The 19,265-nt window shown below is 44.9% G+C and overlaps 1 protein-coding gene across 2 annotated transcripts; it reads right to left on the reverse strand.

Moving 5' to 3' along the window:
- Window positions 1-922: 922 nt before the first annotated feature.
- CHGB (chromogranin B) lies at window positions 923-17,515 on the reverse strand. Of its 2 annotated transcripts, XM_043544079.1 has the most exons (6): window positions 17,344-17,465; window positions 11,342-11,385; window positions 7,922-8,015; window positions 4,390-5,424; window positions 3,617-4,149; window positions 923-1,433 (listed from the first exon to the last, which is right to left on the reverse strand). In XM_043544079.1, exons 1-6 carry the CDS (start codon window positions 17,390-17,392, stop codon window positions 1,350-1,352), a joined length of 1,839 nt encoding a protein of 612 aa, XP_043400014.1. In that variant the 5' UTR covers window positions 17,393-17,465; the 3' UTR covers window positions 923-1,349. The 2 variants fall into 2 exon arrangements, with proteins under 2 accessions (XP_043400014.1, XP_037752103.1); XM_037896175.2 differs by having other exon boundaries at window positions 3,617-5,424; window positions 17,344-17,515.
- Between the last annotated feature and the right edge of the window lie 1,750 nt (window positions 17,516-19,265).

Raw genomic sequence — 19,265 nt, forward strand, 5'->3', positions numbered from 1 at the left:
TCTGGTCCTACTTTTACAGTCTACAGCAGTGCATGTTTTAACACAATTAAACATTATAAAGTACCAAACTAACAACCACATGTTTGATACAATAATGTTGCAAAACTTATTTACTGAAACTAATTTCATTTACTGACTGTAGCGGGGTGGTTACCTGTTCCTGCCCTGTGGGACTTAAAAGCCAGCCCTGGGAGAGAGCCAGGGTTGAGGGCAAAGAAGCTAGGCTGATTGGGGAAATGGCTGCAGCTGGGCCATGTCCCAGTCAGGCCACAGCTGGGCCTATAAAGGGGCTGCTAGGCTAAAGCCTTAGCCAGAGTGTCTCTCTGCGTTCAGAGAGGGAAGGGCCCGGCTGCAGGGACCTGAGGGAGTACCAAGATTGGAAAAGGGCTGAGGGGGAAAGGCCGTGGGAGCAGGGGAGCTCCGGCCTGGAAACCCCCAGGCTGCCAGGCCTAGATTAGGGCCTATTAGGTACTGGGGTTGCAAGGAGGCAGCAGATCCAAACTCCCCTCACCTGTGATGAGTGGCTGATACACTGCAGTCTGCCCCGGGGAGTGGGGCTAAGCGATGACTGGCAGCAGCCTAGACTGAGGCGAGGTGGAGATCCATAGGGATTGTTGGGGTTTACTGCCAGGGGGCAGCACCCCAGTGGGAGGAGGCACCGGGTCCTGGGAGGGACTGGGGCCGGCGCTAAGGCGGATCACCAGATGGCAGAGGGCCCTCCAGAGGCTGATGAGCTAATTCCCAAGGACAACCAGCAGGAGGCGCTGCCGGGTGAGTCTGGCTCTATTATACTGACAATGAATTTGAGTCATTGGTGCAAACCATCAAGGTTCTGGCATGTTTTGCATGCTCATGCTATCTAGAAGATAAAGAAAATGTGCATGTGGTTCTATTTCAACCTTCAGAAATAACATCCAGAAACTACATTTCAGTGTTTTATTTAATCTGTTTGTCTGATCTGGGTTACTTGAAAATAATCCACAAAATTTAGACCAAAACAAGTCAAGCCAGGAGGAGGATTCTGGTCCAAGATCAATGTTTTTATTATTTCAAACTCAGACAAATATTTCTGAAGAACACAAATACAATTATTTCCACAAGCATATTAAAATATCTGCCGTACATGTAAGTTTATGTCCTAGAATTCATGCTAGTTGGATCTCAATAGCATAACTGCAAATTAAAGACATTTCCAGCTGTGTAAATCACTACACTTCAGTGGACAGTAAACTGCATTTCCTGTCTTAGGGTAAATAACACTTCAGTGGCAGTGAATTACCAAGAGATATAGGTATTTTAAGTAAATAAAGCTACACCTAGCTTTGAAATATACCCACTCTACACAGTCTTCATCCCCTCCTGTTATCGTTGAACTTCTCAGCTATTTTCTGCAGTTCCAAATCCATAGCAGCCAGATTTTCCAGCTCTTTTTCCTATGAAGCATTGAAACCAAGATCATTTTAGGGCATGGCACAGGTAGGCAAATGTTCTTTTGTATTACAAAAAATAGAGACTACATGTTTACTGAAAAACACCTCCATTCAATTATATATCGATTCAGAGCTGATAAAGCCAGAAGGGACCACTGTGAATCATCTAGTCTGACCACCTACATAACATGAACCATAGAACTCCCCTGAATTAATTCCTATTTGAACTAAATAGAGCCCAAGTCAGCACTGTTTACTCAGGCAAAACTCTCATTAACCTGAATGGTATTTTTGCCTGGGCAAGCAGTAGTGGTGGGCGAAATTTTTTTCAACCAACTTTTTTAGTGGGAAAAATGCAGAGTTGGCAATCCAAAATGTTTTTCAAATTTGTGTTTTCACCAAACAATTAATTTCAAAAACATTTCTGACACTCCCTCCCCCCCCCCGCAAAAAAAAAATTTAAAGAAAATCTGATTTATTCTATCATTTTCAAAATTAAATGGGTTGATTTTTTCCAGTTTGAAATGACTTCGCTTCAAAGCTAACATGAATCTAATTTTTTTAAATGTAAAAATTATCAAAGTGAAACAGTTGATTTGTCAAAACAGAGAACTTTTGTTCAACCCAAAATGACATTTTCTGTCTCTTTGCTTTGCTGAAAATTAAAAAAAAAAGTTTTGACCAACAACTTTATTTTTCACTTTTCAAAATTGTCAATGAACAAAAAAAAGGGGGGTTGCCCAGCTCTAGTAAGGAGCCCTGAATAGAGTCGGACACTGGAGTTAGGGTGCACTCAATGACCTAATGATGACTGTGCATTTCTGATTATTATGTAGCTGATGTTTCTTCTTCCTTTTTAAAATGCTGTGAGGCACTCAAATTCTGTGGTGGAAGATCGTATTTGTACCAAGGTAAACAAATAGATTAGGTAGATGGATAAACAGTTAATGTACAGTAGTCTCATAACTTGCCAGTTTTCCCTTCCATACATAAAGGTACCTCAATAGCTGCAGGATTCCCTTGTAGTTCCCTCTATTTACTGTCAGAAATTCCTTTTATACTATAAATATTGATGTAAAGTTATTTAGTTGTCTAGAGTGAGTGGTTAGTTTGAGTGATCACTGCACATCTATAGGATAGTGGAAATCACTCTACCTCTGGCTTCACAGCACTGTTTTCCGTTCAATAATTGCCCAGACAAACAGTGTATGTCATGTGTCCTAATACAGAAGGGGTATATTCTGCAAAAGTACGGCTGTACAGGAGATCAGACTATTACCATAATTTAAAAACAGGATTTACTCTATGCCAACTGCCTCTCTATCATACAGCACCTTCCCCAATTTATGTGCAATCTCCTGTTGCTACTACTATCCAGAGTACTTCACTAACCGCACTAAGGGAATGTCCACAATATCCTTGTTCTGTGCTCTGAGGCCAAACCATAAGTCCATCAGCTTTTAAGTCTTATGCTAGCTACTTTCTTTATGAACTTCTGTGCTAGTATTCCACATGTTGCTAATCCTAACCGCTTGAGATCACACATATTTAGGTTAAGATCCAGGCAAGCTCGTTGGAAGTTAGTGTAATCTTTGTTGTGATCACAGTGGTTCTATTTTATGAAACACATAAATGGCACAATATGGAAATTCACATACAAAATCAAATTCCTCCCAGGGAAACTCTTACGCATCTACTGCTGTATATTAAGAGGCTTGTTCTCTATTCCATGTGCACACAACTCCTATTACCTCCTTCCCTCTTGCCAAAGATATCAGGTAGATGCAACACATCACCAATTCAGCTGCATACATCTGATGTGTGCTGACATTCTGCTCTTACCTGCAGAACATTCATTGAAATGGCTGTACTGGAGCATATTGTGAGATCTAGCAATCTGTGTGTGTCCTGATGTGGGGAATTAGACTATTTGGAGACTGTGAGGATGTGTGTAATGTGCCTTTAAAATTAGTTCTGGAAGTGCACATCAGCACAGCTCCATTGAATTCAGTCAAGCCACTCTGATTTATATCAGGACCTGGCCCTTAATGAAATTTCAGTACATTTCTTGTGATGTTTCGCTCTGAGATTCTACTGATATCATTTTTGTAGGTGGAGCTAAAGTCTGAGCTTGTTAAGTAATATCAGTGTCACTTTTCTTTTCATAGAAACTCATAAACACGTACCTCCTCTTCCGTCAGAGGCCTCTGGCTGAGATTTCCCTTGTCGCTCCTGATCATGTGACGCTTTTTTAGGTCTTCCCCAGAATTGTACAGTTCTGGAAATTCAGCTGATTTCTTCCTGTAATTCAGAAGCTGGGCGAGTTGATCCATCCTGTCATACTGTCTTTTTATATCAGGTTTGCGGAGCCTTCCGAGATTTCTCTTCTCGCCGTGCCCGTGATTCAGACCATCCAGAAGGTGCTTTTTCTCCCACCAGTCATAGTCATATTCAGGGAAGAAATTCTTCTCATTCATGCTGGGTCTACTTTCCTGTTCACTCCCCAGAATCTGGTCCTCCATATTGTCCTTTTTGTCCAAGTGCCTGCTTTTCCACTGTAGGCGGTCGTAGAAGGGACTGTACCGAATTGCAGCTCTTTTCTCATTCTCTGCAGGGAAGTGACTCTTATACTCCTTCTCCCCATACCTCACTTTCTCCGCACTATCCTCATTGTCTTGTTTCTGATCCTCACTGTCATGTCTCTTTTCTATTTCAGCATCCACCTCGTCGTAGCCAGGATAATGCCTTTTCTCCTTGCTGTCCCTCTCCTCAGTGCTGTAGTGCCCTGTCGACTGTCCTTTGCTCTCTCCGCTGTGCAGCTTGTGTGTCTCCCCATCTTCCCCGTCGTGGAAGTGGTGTCTGCCCTCACCATGATGTCTCTTCTCATCCCTGCTGCTGTGACCATGGTACTTATCCAGCTCTTCCTCACTCTCTTCACTGTGGTGTTTCCTCCCCTCATAGTGATGTCTCACTGCCTCACGTGGTTCATCATGGTGTCTCTTTTTCTCATGTCGTTCTTCCTCGCTTTCCCAACTAAGGTGGTGCCTCTTGTCTTCCTCTTCACTGTTCTCCTTGTTCTGTACTCTCTGCTCTCTGTACTCCTCGCTCTCGCGGCCAGCGTGCCTCTTCTCCTCCACATCTTCAGAGCTGCGTTTCCCATAATAATTCCTCTTCTCCTCACGATGATGCTCTGGCTCTTCATAATGGTGTTTCTGGTAGTGGCTCTTTTTATCCCAGAATCGGTTCTCTTCCTCATTCGATTCCTCAAGCGGGTTCCTTTTCTCACCCTCGTGATCTCGCCTCTCTTTGGAGGAGTCGCCCACTCTGTGCTTTCTGTGATTATGTCTTGCTTGGTAGTGCCGTTTTTCTTCCTCAGCTTCTTCACTCTCCTCGGATTCTTCACGCCCTCTGTACTGGTAGGAACCGTGTTCCTTAGACTCATGCTGATTCCTTTCGCTGCTTTCCTCCTCCTCTTCCTCCTCCTCTTCCTCCTCCTCCTCCCCCCTTTCATGGCTTCTCTTTTCATTGCTGTGCATCTTTTCCTCAGAGTGCCTGTGACTCACAGAGTGTCTATCATCCCCAGGAGAGAACTCCTCCATGCTTTTAGCTACAGAGTGAAACCTTTTGTCTGGAAGCTCTCCTGACTCTTCAGCATGATGCTTCTTTTCTTTGCTTCCTTCTTCACTGTGGTTATTTCTCTTATAGCTATTCTCATCATCCTCTTCTTCCTCACCTCTTATGTCCAGATGGTGCTTTTTTTCTCCGTTATGGATTCTATTCTCATGAGAATGACTATCCCCATTGTGTTTTTCCTCCTCTCCTCTGCTCTCATCTTCCTCATGATGGTGTTTCTCTACATTTGCTTCCTTCTGACCTCTCTCTTCCTCTACACTTGCATGCTGATGCTTTTCATCCTCTGACCATTCTTTCAAATGCCTCACTTCAAGCTGCTCCTCCTCGTTTTCATTTTTCTTCTCTGCTTTATGCCTGCCGCCTACAAAAACAAAAATTATGTTCAAAAATGTTAACCCAACTCTTCATTAACACTCTTCATTAACATTCTTCATTCAGAATAAGAGGATTAGTTTTTGATGCTGCTAAATTGGTTGGATTGAATTTTTTATGCAAAAAAATAAATAAATAAAATGTATTTTTAAAGCTGGTCAAACCTTTCTAAAAACTCTTAAAAATTGCCATTCATTTTTCTTTTAATTTGCTGGTGTTTTTCAACCAGCTCTAATACTAAGCACTTTTAGCTCACGTTACAGTCAATGGGAGATGTAGACCATCTTTCAAAGTCAGTCCTTAATTGTTCCAATTCATGCACCCTAAGACCATTCCAAATTGCCCAAATAAAGTGACTGGTATATAGAAAGAACATCATACTCAAAGCAAATAGAAAAATCTTTCAAGGTTTTTGAATGCATAGTACCAAAGTGATACCAAGTTATGATACTGTAGTTATTAGACTTAAATCTCGCACTCTGTGGTGTTTCCAAAATATTAAATAAGAGCCTGATTCTGATATCAGTTGTAATAGTATTATATGTACACATGGTATGGTGTAACTCCATTGAATTCAGTGGAGATATTCCCGATTTACACCTGTGTGAGTGAGATCAGAATCAAAAACTTGAAGATATGCAGATTGTAACATCACAGTTTAATATGTCTTACTTTGTATAGACCGCATCTGTGTTTCTTGGTGCTCTAGAAAGAGGTCTGTCTACATTTATAGCATCCTCTAACATCACAAAAATTGTTCTTCTTTAGTGGAAGACAGCTAATACATATGCCAACAAGAAATTATATAACAGGATATCAAGAATGGAATGCAAGGTGTCCAAGCTGCTATCAGTTTGGGTATTAGATACAGTAGTAAGGATAAGCACATTCAGCTTAAAGAGCTATAATCAAGGCCAAGATTTTCAAAAAGGACTAATGATTTTGAATGCCTCAATTTTTGGATTTCCAACTTGAGACCCCTTAAACGGGCTTGAAATTCAGCCCTTTATGAAAATCAGGCAGCGTTAGGGGGCTTCAAATTGGCCACCCAAAAATTGAGACATTCAAAATAACTCCTGATTTTTGAAAATCTCAGCCAAATTTGCGCCAGCTGTGTTTGAAAAGCAATGAAAATCACCATGTTCTAATCATTGTGCTAGGCTGCGGATTATCATTCTACCGAGAGAAGTATCAAATGTGGACTTTTATTGCTTTTCTTGATAGGTAAGCTCCAGTCTTTTTATTTTTCTGTAAATTAAACATCAGTTGGAAAGACGAAAAAAGCAAGTCCTGTAGTTTGCCACACTGTTAAGTTTAGCCACCGTTCGCTATAGCTCTTAATAAACTATGCAACCAGGTTTATGCCTGTCTCTTTGTGCTAAATTCCATGACCCTGAGGAGATTTGCTACTAGCACGAGACCTCAGAGGATAATTTTCAGTTCCTTGGAGCATTCCTCCAGGGCTCTGAATTCTGGACACAGCATTGGCTGCCTAGTAGTTTCGGGATGGATATGAACCCCCGAATAGGCTGGTACCTGCCTACTTGAAACACTGCTTCTTTCCAATGTAACACTGACACAGTTGTCATCAGCAAAAGCACTCAAGCTGGAGCCTTGTTGGTTTAAAGAGCAGCTGCTGGCAAACTCCTTCCATTTTGCAATGCATTCTCTGTTTTGTCAGAAATAGCCCAAATTTGTTCCTCTTCGGGGCTTGCTGAAAAACTCGTCTATTTTCTCATGCTTCACAAGAGATGTTAAGCATAGGAAATTGGTTATTTGTTTCATTGTCTTTTGTCTGTCCAGATGATTGGTTTAGCCTGGGATTCTTAATCCATTGTTAGCCACCAGCTCAAGGCCAGCCTAAATTAACCCAGTCCTCTATCTATTGAAGGCAATGGTAGTTTTGACATTGAAATCAATAGGAAGAGGAGCATGCCCTATAATATTCAGGTGTTTGTAATGCTGGGTAGAATGCACTCTGAACATTATTTTGCTAGAGTTATCAACAACAGACTTAATCCTCCACCCTTTACTCTTCTGAGTATTCCTTACTTGCATGTGTAGTCCCACTTCAACGGGATTGCTCACACAAAAAAAGATTACTCAACTTTAAGGATGACTTATCAGTAAGAACAGGGTCTTAACTTATTTTTTCATGGTCAGTAATTCTACTGTTCATGTTGCAAAATTACATCCTTTCATATTTGCATTTTGGAATAACAAACAATGGCTTTTCATAACACTTGAAAAATATGGTTTGGATTCAGAGCTCAGAAAAAACAAAAATGATATTTTAAGAAGTACTATTAACCTTGAAGACATTTTTCTTAGACATGAAATTAAAATGGCAAATGCATCTGCCCTATAAAATGAGAACACATCGTAAAGTCATTGTGTTTATAAAATTGTCACATCTACCAAATTCTCTTCCTCAGCAATGACACTGATTCAATGAGCATCTCAAATTCATTTAGTATTGCACTTACTCTTCTTAAGGATATCTTTGCACAGAGGATTTATTGGTGGAGCGTTTGGTTTAGACAGAGCGGTAGAGAGAATTTCCACTATACATCGTGTTACCTAGAAGAAGCAGTAGTTGGAGAAAAGCACAGTTCAAGTGTAAAACTTTTTAAAATTCTGCATATGTCCAATCATGCATTATCAGAGAGATGTTTAGCTGTGACTCAAGAAGATCTGGGTTCCCATCTCTACCAGAGACTTCCTGTGTAACCTTGTGCAGGTCACTTCATCTCTCTGCACCTCAGTTCCATGTCGATAAAATGGGGATGATAATGGTTCATTTCTCCCACCTTTTGTCTACTTAGATAACAGACTCTTCAGGGGTGGGCCTTTTGTTATGGATCTGTGCAGTGCCTAGCAAAATGGGGCTCTGATCTCCTCTTCTATGCACTATTAGCATACAAATAATAAGCAATATCTGCAACGTTTAGGATTTGTACTGGTAAAATGATTTTAAAAAGAGAAGGAATGTGTCCAGTGGCTTGAATAGAGGGCTGGTTTTAATACTTGGCTCTACTTCACAAATCACCTGTGCCTCAGGTGACTCATAATTAATTAATTTGTAAATCACATTGAGGTCATAACAGGGTAGCTGGCCCATTCAATGAAACTGAGCTCAGCTCTCCTATTCTGGTCCACAAGCTCCCAGCTGGACCAATTAAGAGGGCAAGGCAGCAAGTGGAGGCTATGAAAGGTGAGTCAGGAAGGGCAGGAGAGGAGTGCTGCCAGAGAGAGAAGGTGGTTCCTGGGATAAGGCTGAGGAGTAGCAAGAGGGGTTTGCTGCCTGACATCGCCCAGCCACAGAGTCGCAGCCGGAGAGCTGAAGGCAGGAGGATTAGCAGAGGGAGATGCCTGCTGGCTCTGAGATGGAGTTAAAGGCCAAAGAAGGCAGAAGGAAGGGGAAGCAGCTTCCTTGCTGACGTCTCCTTGCTGGAGAGCTGGATCCTGAGGAACAATGAGAGGGCTGAGGGGAGTGCAGAATGCTTCCCTGCCAATGATACTCCCAGCAGAGAGTCTGGGGGTTCCCCTTAGGAAGAGTGGGGTTGCACCCCAGCGGGAAGAGTTGGGGCCGCTGTCCTGGCAGAGGGACAAAGGAGGACTGACAGAGTCCAGGTGTGACGGAAGGTGCCAGAATGTGGTATGTGTTATGTCAATGATGCAGAGGACATGTGAGTTTGAGACTACTTGCACTGATTTCAGAGTAGCAGCCGTGTTAATCTGTATCCGCAAAAAGAAAAGGAGGACTTGTGGCACCTTAGAGACTAACAAATTTATTTGAGCATAAGCTTTTGTGAGCTACAGCTCACTTCATCGGATGCATTCAGTGGAAAATACAGTGGGGAGATTTATATACACAGAGAATATGAAATAATGTGTTATCATACGCACTGTAATGAGAGTGATTAGGTGAGGTGAGCTATTACCAGCAGGAGAGTGGTGCGGGGGGTGGGACCTTTTGTAGTGATGATCAAGCTGGGCCATTTCCAGCAGTTGACAAGAACGTCTGAGGAACAGTGGGGAGGGGGGGGAATAAACATGGGGAAATAGTTTTACTTTGTGTAATGACCCATCCACTCCCAGTCTTTATTCAAGCCTAAGTTAATTGTATCCAGTTTGCAAGTTAATTCCAATTCAGCAGTCTCTCGGTGGAGTCTGTTTTTGAAGCTTTTTTGTTGAAGAATTGCCACTTCTGGTCTGTAATCGAGTGACCAAAGAGATTGAAGTGTTCTCCGACTGGTTTTTGAATGTTATAATTCTTGAAGTCTGATTTGTGTCCATTTATTCTTTTACATAGAGACTGTCCAGTTTGACCAATGTACATGGCAGAGGGGCATTGCTGGCACATGATGGCATATATCACATTGGTAGATGTGCAGGTGAACGAGCCTCTGATAGTGTGACTGATGTGATTAGGCTCTATGATGGTGTCCCCTGAATACATATGTGGACACAGTTAGCAACGGGCTTTGTTGCAAGGATAGGTTCCTGGGTTAGTGGTTCTGTTGTGTGGTTGCTGGTGAGTATTTGCTTCAGGTTGCGGGGCTGTCACTACAAAAGGTGTCGCCCCCCCCCCCCCCCCCCGCTGGTAATAGCTCACCTTACCTGATCACTCTCGTTACAGTGTGTATGGTAACACCCATTGGTTCATGTTCTCTGTGTATATAAAGCTCCCCACCGTATTTTCCACTGAATGCACCCGACAAAGTGAGCTGTAGCTCACGAAAGCTTATGCTCAAATAAATTTGTTAGTCCCTAAGGTGCCACAAGTACTCCTTTTCTTTTTACTTGCACTGAGGTGATCTGAATTATGCTTGGGGGGGGTGGGGTTCAACTGTTTTATTAATAAACTCTGTATGGACTGGAAGTTAAGCGTCCATAGAGTAACTGGGGACTTAAAAGGGAAACTGAGATGAGGGGCCACTTGCAGGGCTGCACTGGGGCCACGAGTGAATGCCTGGGAGGCGTCCACTCATTTATAGAGTTCCTTACAGTAAATATTCCATAGAAGTGCAAAGTACTGTCATAAACAACACACAGGAGCCTTTAGAAAGATAACTTTAAAAAACCAGAACACAGAAACATCTTTTTCCTGGCTATCACGTTGTAAAGTATGTACAAGGATGTGGTGTGGTGTAAAGGGTTTATTGGCTGAGTTTGGGGTGACCACATGGCTCGGGAGTGCCAGTCAAACCAGATCACACCATTATATATTCTGTATATGCCACATGTTTTATAGCCAGCTATTTCAGAAATGCGATATTGAGTCTCAATAAGTACTTTTTTTTGCCAAGTCTGTGCTATATAATGCCTGATTCTTAGTAGCAAGAGTTCAACTGTATAGTCCTCTGAAGGAAAGGAAAATTAACTAATAAAATGTAAAAATAAAAAAAATCTAAATGATCTAAAAGAGCTTTTTCCCTACATAACAATGTAATGTAATTTTAAGGGCTTTCTGGAGCTAATAACAAAACACACAGGGCTTCTGTTTTTTTAATAGTTAAAGCTTCTAATTATCTGAAGGGATTTCAACACTTTTGTAGGATCCTCAGTCAGTTAGGCATTGAAAACAAAATTTTCTGAAGGGATTTCAGCACTTAGGAGCCAAAATCCTATTGACAATGGGATTTAGGCTTCTAAGCACCTAAATCCATTTTGCAAAGGCAATATAGGCTCCTCAGTCAGTTAGGCATTGCAACACTGAGTGCAGCAGTGCCTAAATATCTTTTAACACTCTGGGTTTAAGGAGCCTGTTGAAAGCTGATGGGATTTAGGTGCCTATAACTTAAGTGCATTTGAAAATGTTACCCCAAGTGTTAAAAATTGGTGGAGAGTATTTTTGATTGAAACTTTCTACATACAACACTTTATGAGATATGGCTACTCACCGTTTCTTCAACATGGTCTTTTTCCATTGACATGGAACTGACACCTGGAAGGGGGAAAATTTACAATATCATGGATTCATACAACACAAAAGCCAACGTTAATCTTACTGACCAGAGTCATTGGGCAAATTGACCTCGAATCGGCTGTTTGTAGGTGCAGCCAAGAGTTATTTTATATTATACCTATCTAAAGTACCTGCCGGCCTGGGTTGTGGGCTGGCATTAGAGAACAGGAAACTGGAATCTAAACTCCTGGGTTCTATTCCCTTGTCTGTTCCTGAGTGATTATGTGACTCTGAATAAGTGATTTAGTTTCTGAGAGATGCCCATTTGTAACAGCATAGAATAGCTTTCTCCCCGGGGCATTGTGTGGCTTTAATTAATGTTTGAAGCTCAGATCTATATTCTCGTAGTTCGGCAACACATTTCAACCCACATGTTATTTCTGTGGCTGCTGTTGACATTTCTAGCATAAGAAGGAAACACAGAAAAGCCATTGCCCTTCTGATCATGTGAGGGCCAATTAAAGAGCTGTATAGTGAGTTATCTCATGTAGATGTGACCACTTTAAGGGCCCATATTCATTCTCAGCTTCTACTCCAACTTCTCGGTAGGGTGCAGAAGGTCTGCTGTGGAGACACTCAGAGCTCTGAGTAGGATTGGAAGCCCAAACTTGAGAATGGAAAGCAGCCATCATGCCCCCTCCAACTGGGACCTCCAGAGGTTGAGTGAAGCTTGAACACTGAGGCATTTGTTGGGGAAAAAGTATAGCCAAGATGGCATGGAGATGGGTTGATCCAGCAAAGTTTCCTCTTTGCTCCCCTCCAGGCCATTGCATAGGAGGCTGCTAACTCCCAAGGGAGGGAAGTTGCAGAATTCCCTCCCCTCTCCCCCCAAGGGTATCAAGACTAGGCTAGCACCAGGAAGATATAATTAACACCGCCATGCACAAGCGTTAGTGACTCTGTCCCAAGCTGTTGACATTTGTGAAGGAGCTGCTGAGTGTGAATAGATCATTTTTACTCTGTTTATTTCATTCATTAGTGCTACAATAGGCTCTTTTACTGCTTAACAAGCATTGTTACTGTCCAATAATAAACCTTGTAGAATCACATGAATGGGACTCTCTATGGGTTTTTTCAGAGATGGAATTAGATAAGGTGGCCAGCCAGACATAACTATGCAGAAGCAAGGGGCTTTGGAGTGAAGCCTGTCTCTGTGCCTTTGCCTCACCATATTGTGTATAGTAATGCAAATAAAGATCACATTCAACTCAACTGTTGCCTTCTTTATGACCCTATGACTGGTGGGATTTAGAAGATGGGCACAATAAAGCAGCCTAAGAGAAAATTGAGCCAGTCTGCCCCCTCTCACAAAGAACCAGCAAAATTCTGTGAGGCTGACCTCATCCACTCAACAGAGAGGAGTCTGTGGTTTTGCATTGTCAGTTGGGAGCAAGACCTTCCAACCCCATGGTATATGGGTTTGTAGAGTCAGGAGTCTGTTTCACGCATGACTGAATCTCTGTAGCTCCAATGGCCTACCTTCTACATCCAGCAGTATGGATATAGCAGATGTGCTACCGTTGGATGGTTTTCCCCTATGACTGCAGAGTTGAAGTCCTAGAGGGGACCCAGAGGTAGTTAATGCAGCTCCAAACTGTAATAAGTCCCCACCCAATCATTTCTAACAGAACTCCAGTTGGTGTGCAGGCGAGGGTGCTGTTTAAAGCTAATCACACTCCTCCACCATTAGTATTTGGGGCTGACTGAAGCAGGTTATTTATTTAAGTAACAGGAGGAAATAACATACCAAGTAACCGCAGTACTGATGGTGCTGGAATCTAACCTACCTTCATCCTCAGGCATACACTCAGTGACCTGTTGCAGAAACTATCTCTGAGAGAGAGAACAGGAAATGTGGCACCATACAATGTCCTGCAGGGTATGTGGCAGCTTTCCAGTTCCTATTAAAACTTATCCCTGGAGAGCACATCACTTGCCCCCTTCCACACACACTAAGTACAGTAGAGGCTCCTGTGCTTGGGGTCCCCCTGTAGGGTCACCCCCTGGATCCCAGTGTGGGGAGAACAGCGTAATGGAGGTGGCGCTTCCCCTCTCATCATGTGTAAGCTGAGGGGATGATCCAGCTCATAGCCTCTTCTCACCTTTGTGAGTTGGTGTGACTCATTCCATCAGAAAACATAGGAGCACTTGCAAAGTTTGCTGCACAAATGTGAATAAACTGTTGCCTGTGGCTGTTTTGTGTCCTTTCTAATGATCCAGCCACAGAGCACCCCATCTGATTGACACTTGTTTAATTTGGTAAGACACAGAATATAAAATGTCTTCATCCCTTGATCACTTTAAAATATTAACAATCCTAACTCTGTGCAGTCTCTTGAATAGCAAGTGCATGTTAATATAGAAATCAAGACAGCGCTGTGCCATTCTGTCATTCCAAAACTCCAGTTTCTCCAAGAGTCACGGGCAGATAAATGTTCTGCAAGCAGCATTTGTCTGATGATGAAAGATGACACTCCAAGGCCAATAAGAGGTGTGAGGCCATCGTAACAATGTCAGGAGAAATAGAGAATATTGGACAAGTGTCATATTAGCCCTCCATGGGGGAATAAAATGAATATCAAATTCACATGAGAGCTGAAAAAAAAAATATATGAGGCAGATTCTCTGCTGTGGCAAAGATCCACTCAAAGCAGCAGAAGGGAAGCCATCAGGTAGCCAGTCTGCTCTGTTCTTCCCTGCTGTAGGTTGCTCTAACCTGTGCCAGCTGGCAAGAGTCCCAGTGGACTGGCTGCCAGCTGGGGACAGCTGGAGTACAGCACTCTCTGGCTATATAATCATCCTGCACTGGGTTGCAGTGGGTGCATGTAGGAGCTTTCTACACAGGTTCTGTAGCTGTTTGGGAGATGGAGATGTTTTCACTGCCTCAGCAGCACAAAGGATTGGAGCAGGGCAGTGAATCTGCCCTATATGTCTTTTCTCTCACATATACAGCTCTAGCTTGATAAAGTAGGAACAAAATCAGGAAGAGTACAGAAAAGCAAACCCTATATTTTAAACACTGTCTTAACTTTATTTTTAATACCTACCTGGTAGACATCATATGCACATTTCCCCCTCCTGTATCAAATATGTTTAGGCCACGAAAACCAGATGGCCTGATTTTCAAAGGTGTTGAGTGATCACAAATACCACTAAAAGCATGAGAACTGCAGGTGCTCACCACTTTCAAAAAAGTAAGCCATAAATCAGCATTAGTTTTACTCGCATCAATTTATGATTGTTTTGGTGTAGCCATGTAGATTCTCCGATAGGTCACTGTTTCAAATTTTCATCAGTGCTGATGACTCACGACAGCACAATCCCTGACTGAAATGGAAATTTCAAGCAAAAATTCTTTTTTTAACAAAGATCATATAAGTCCAAGTTTGGTAGGAATGAAAATAAAATTCAGGAGGCTGCAGGAATTGGTGAGTTTAAAAAAAAAAAAGACTTGCCAATCCTATAGTTTACTTACCCCTGTGACTTTTGAAAGCTATACAGTCAAAATAAGAAATTGCATTTACATAGTGTTGGCTGTGATGTCACATCCAAATAAAAATATACAAGAAAGGCCTGATCCAAAGCCCAGTGAAGCAATGGACCAACTCTGATGGTCTTCAGTGAGCTTTTTGGATTAGGCCCTATATGTAAGCACTTATCTCTTCCTTTTTCATTTCTGCTTTATTATAGCAACAAGACACTTGAGGTAGTTCATTCTGTGAAAGTATTGCACTTCTATAGCTGGGTTTACTCTGCTTTCCATTTGATGCCTCTTCGTGTATTTAAACCTGAAATAATAATATCCCAGAAATGCACTGTTAGCCTTTAAATTTCCCTAATGAAATTAGGTAGTATGTATAAGAAAATATTCATTTTGGTTTTAGTTATAGAGCTCATGTAAATTGCTTGAGTTAAGTTTAATATAAAAACCTGTGAAATCAAAACAACATGAACAAAAATCTCTATTCCCTAAAAATACTAGCTTTGCTACTTTAAAATCAGCTCCCTATTATATTTTGCCAGTTGCTTCTAATTAACTTATTTTGCATAAAATTAGACTAAAAACCTTCAGACGTCAATGTAATTGTCATACTGGAGATAAAGTAAACAGATGGTTGATTAGCTTTTGAGTAGTGTAAGGAAAAGGTGTATTAAAAAAATTGATCCTTAGCACTAATTATACAGTTAACAGGGTAGGAAGATTACCAAGCACTACAGTGAACAGATGCTTACTCTGAATAATACCTTACTCTGTGATGAGTCCACTGAAATCAATGGGAATAGTGGAGGAATTGGGTACTACACAATGAGAGTAAGGGTAGCAGAATCAGATCCCAAATGAATAGAAGCAGAATACAGAATAAGAATATGGTTTATGAAAGACTAAATTGGCAAAACCATTCAAGAAGACACTATGTTTCTCCATCCTTACTTTTAACATATTAAAGATTTCTAAAATCGGGCATATGAATACAATTAATTGGTAAATTTAACAAGAATTCCATGTATGTAATATTACTGCTTAACCATCCATGAAGAGTATATTGATTTTTGTTAATGCTTTCCCTTTAAATTTCTAGAAACACCTTGTCTTTAGCCAACACCCATTACATAGAAACCATTGCCTGCCGAAGCACCTCTCCATAGTCGTACTGTTGACTCTGAGCATCTTGTTAAATCTCCAGGGGTCTTCATGTCCAGCTTTTGCAGAGGACTATGCAAACTCGCAGACCATTTGACAGAAATAAACCACTCAATTAGCGGGTTTTCTCCTCTTCCAGAATTCAGGTCTGTTTGACAGTTGCAGCAAATAAATCTATCCTTTGATTTCAAGTGATCCATTAGTTTCAGTAAGGAGGCAACGTGCCGCCATCCATGCTCAATCTAAATAATTAAAGTGGGGTGGATAGAAATGACGACAAAATCTCAACAGATGGCGTAATCCTCCAGGACAAAACATTTCCCTTCTCAATGTCGGTAAAATTTCCCTCCAACAGCAAGAGGTTTTTTTGGTCAGTTGGTTGGACATTTTTTTTGTTCTTTTTTTATTTTTTAAGAGTACGCTGACTAACATCAACTAAAAACCAAACACCACTTTGTCAAAAAATCTACCCGGAGTTTTAGTTCACTTACCGTGTTAAACGGAATCCGCATAGCAGATTTTTTCCCAGACAATGACATTTTTTTAACATCTCAACCAGTTAATAGGATGGGAGTTGGAGAAGAGACAAAGACACTTATTACCTGTTTGTATTCTCCTAAATCCAATATGGGGACCATTTCCTCTCTTTATTTTTGATTACTTTCAACTGTCCTAATTTCTGTCCAGTCTGTCTAGTAAAGTTAAAGCAGTCAGGGTTGTTTCTACTCTGAGCCACAAATGACCAAATTTGGGGGTTTGTATTTGCAAGTGCTCACGCTATCTATGGCACACACACACAGACACTGATATATATATGATATCAGTGTCTGTGTAGATATAAAAGAAGCATGCCGTCTATAGTCTCCGTATAGGTACACACAATATACTCTCCCGCCTCAGAGGGGTAGCCCTGTTAGTCTGGATCTGTAAAAGCGGCAGAGTCCCCTGGCACGCTGTCGGCTAACAGACCTAGTGGAGCATGAGCTTTCCTGGGTGAGTGCCCACCCCGTGGGATATATTCTCTGGGTACACAGGACATGTAGCTCCAGCCACTGACGCTGGGCACAATTCATGGGTGGCTACATGACTAATACCCGCAGAACAGAGGGGCGGGTGGGTGACATTCTCTCTCCAGCTATCGCTCAGACAGACCGGCCGACCCGAGGGGCCGGGTCTTGCCCCCGGGTCTGTAGCTGCGGGAGCGGGGGTCCCTGCGCGGCGGAGCTGTCCGGTGCCCGGTGCTGCAGGCTGCGGGCCGGGGGCAGCCCGCTCTCCAGGGTGCTGAAGGCACTCACCTGCCAGCGCGGCGGCTCCCAGCAGGCTGAGCAGCGCCAGGGGCGGCATGGTGCGGGGCGCGGGGTGCGGGGCGCGGGCTGCTGCACGGGCTGCTCTGGCAGCGGCGCGGCCCTGCCGCGCTATTTAAAGGGGGAGCGGGGGCGGCGCGACTAGGCTGGCGGCGGGGGGGGGGCGGGATCCGGCGCGATCCCGCCAGCGGCCTGCGTCACGGAGCCCCCGGCGGGAGGGCGGGGCCCGAGCCAGAGCCTCCTCCCCGCCCCCCGCCACACACGGACCCGCTTCCCCACCTCCATCCCCCCGCCACACACAGACCCCCCCTTCACCCCTCCGCCACACACGGACCCGCTTCCCCACCACCCCCCCGCCACACACACACCCCCCTTCACTCCGCCGCCACACACAGACCCCCCCTTCACTCCCCCACCACACACAGACCCGCTTCCCCACCTCCACCTCCCCGCCACACACACCCCCCTTCACCCCCCCGCCACACACAGACCCGCTTCCCCACTTCCACCCCCCCGCCACACACAGACCCCCCCTTCACTCCCCCACCACACACAGACCCGCTTCCCCACTTCCACCCCTCCGCCACACACAGACCCCCCCTTCACTCCGCCGCCACACACAGACCCCCCCTTCACTCCCCCACCACACACAGACCCGCTTCCCCACCTCCACCTCCCCGCCACACACACACCCCTTCACCCCCCCGCCACACACAGACCCGCTTCCCCACTTCCACCCCCCCGCCACACACAGACCCCCCCTTCACTCCCCCACCACACACAGACCCCCCCTTCACTCCCCCACCACACACAGACCCGCTTCCCCACCTCCACCTCCCCGCCACACACACCCCCCTTCACCCCCCCCGCCACACACAGACCCCCCCTTCACCCCTCCGCCACACACAGACCCCCCCTTCACCCCTCCGCCACACACAGACCCCCCCTTCACTCCCCCACCACACACACAGCCGCTTCCCCACCACCCCCCCGCCACACACAGACTCCCCCTTCACCCCCCCACCACACACAGACCCGCTTCCCCACCTCCACCCCCCCACCACACACAGACCCCCCCATTCATCCCCCCGCCACACGCACAGACCCCCCTTCACACCCCCACCACACACAGACCCACTTCCCCACCTCCACCCCCCCGCCACACACAGACCCCCCCATTCACTCCCCTGCCACACACAGACCCCCCCATTCACCCCCCCGCCACACACACAGCCGCTTCCCCACCTCCACCCCCCCACCACACACAGACCCCCCCTTCATTCCCCCCCACACACAGACCCGCTTCCCCCCTTCACTCCCCCGCCACACACAGACCCCCCCTTCACTCCCCTCCTCCACCGCCCACCACACACAGACCCCCCCCTTTCACTCCCCTGCTCCACCACACACAGACCCCCACTTCACTCCCCCGCCACACACAGACCCACTTCCCCACCTCTAACCCCCCGCCACACACAGACCCCCCCCCTTCACTCCCCTCCTCCACCGCCCACCACACACAGACCCCCCCTTCACTCACCCACCACACACAGACCCCGGTTCCCCACCCCACCCCCCGCCACACACAGACCCCCCCCTTCACTCCCCCGCCACACACAGACCCCCCCCATTCGCTCCCCCACCACACACAGACCCGCTTTCCCACCTCTAACCCCCCGCCACACACAGACCCCCCCTTCAGTCCCCTCCTCCACTGCCCACCACACACAGACCCCCCCTTCACTCACCCACCACACACAGACCCCTGTTCCCCACCCCACCCCCTGCCACTCACAGACCCCCCCCCTTTCACTCCCCCACCACACACAGACCCCGGTTCCCCACCCTACTCCCCGCCACACACAGACCCCCTCCCCTCCTCCACTGCCCACCACACACAGACCCCCCCCCCC

The sequence above is a fragment of the Chelonia mydas genome, chromosome 3 (genome assembly GCF_015237465.2).
Source record: "Chelonia mydas isolate rCheMyd1 chromosome 3, rCheMyd1.pri.v2, whole genome shotgun sequence".
NCBI lineage: Eukaryota > Metazoa > Chordata > Testudines > Cheloniidae > Chelonia > Chelonia mydas.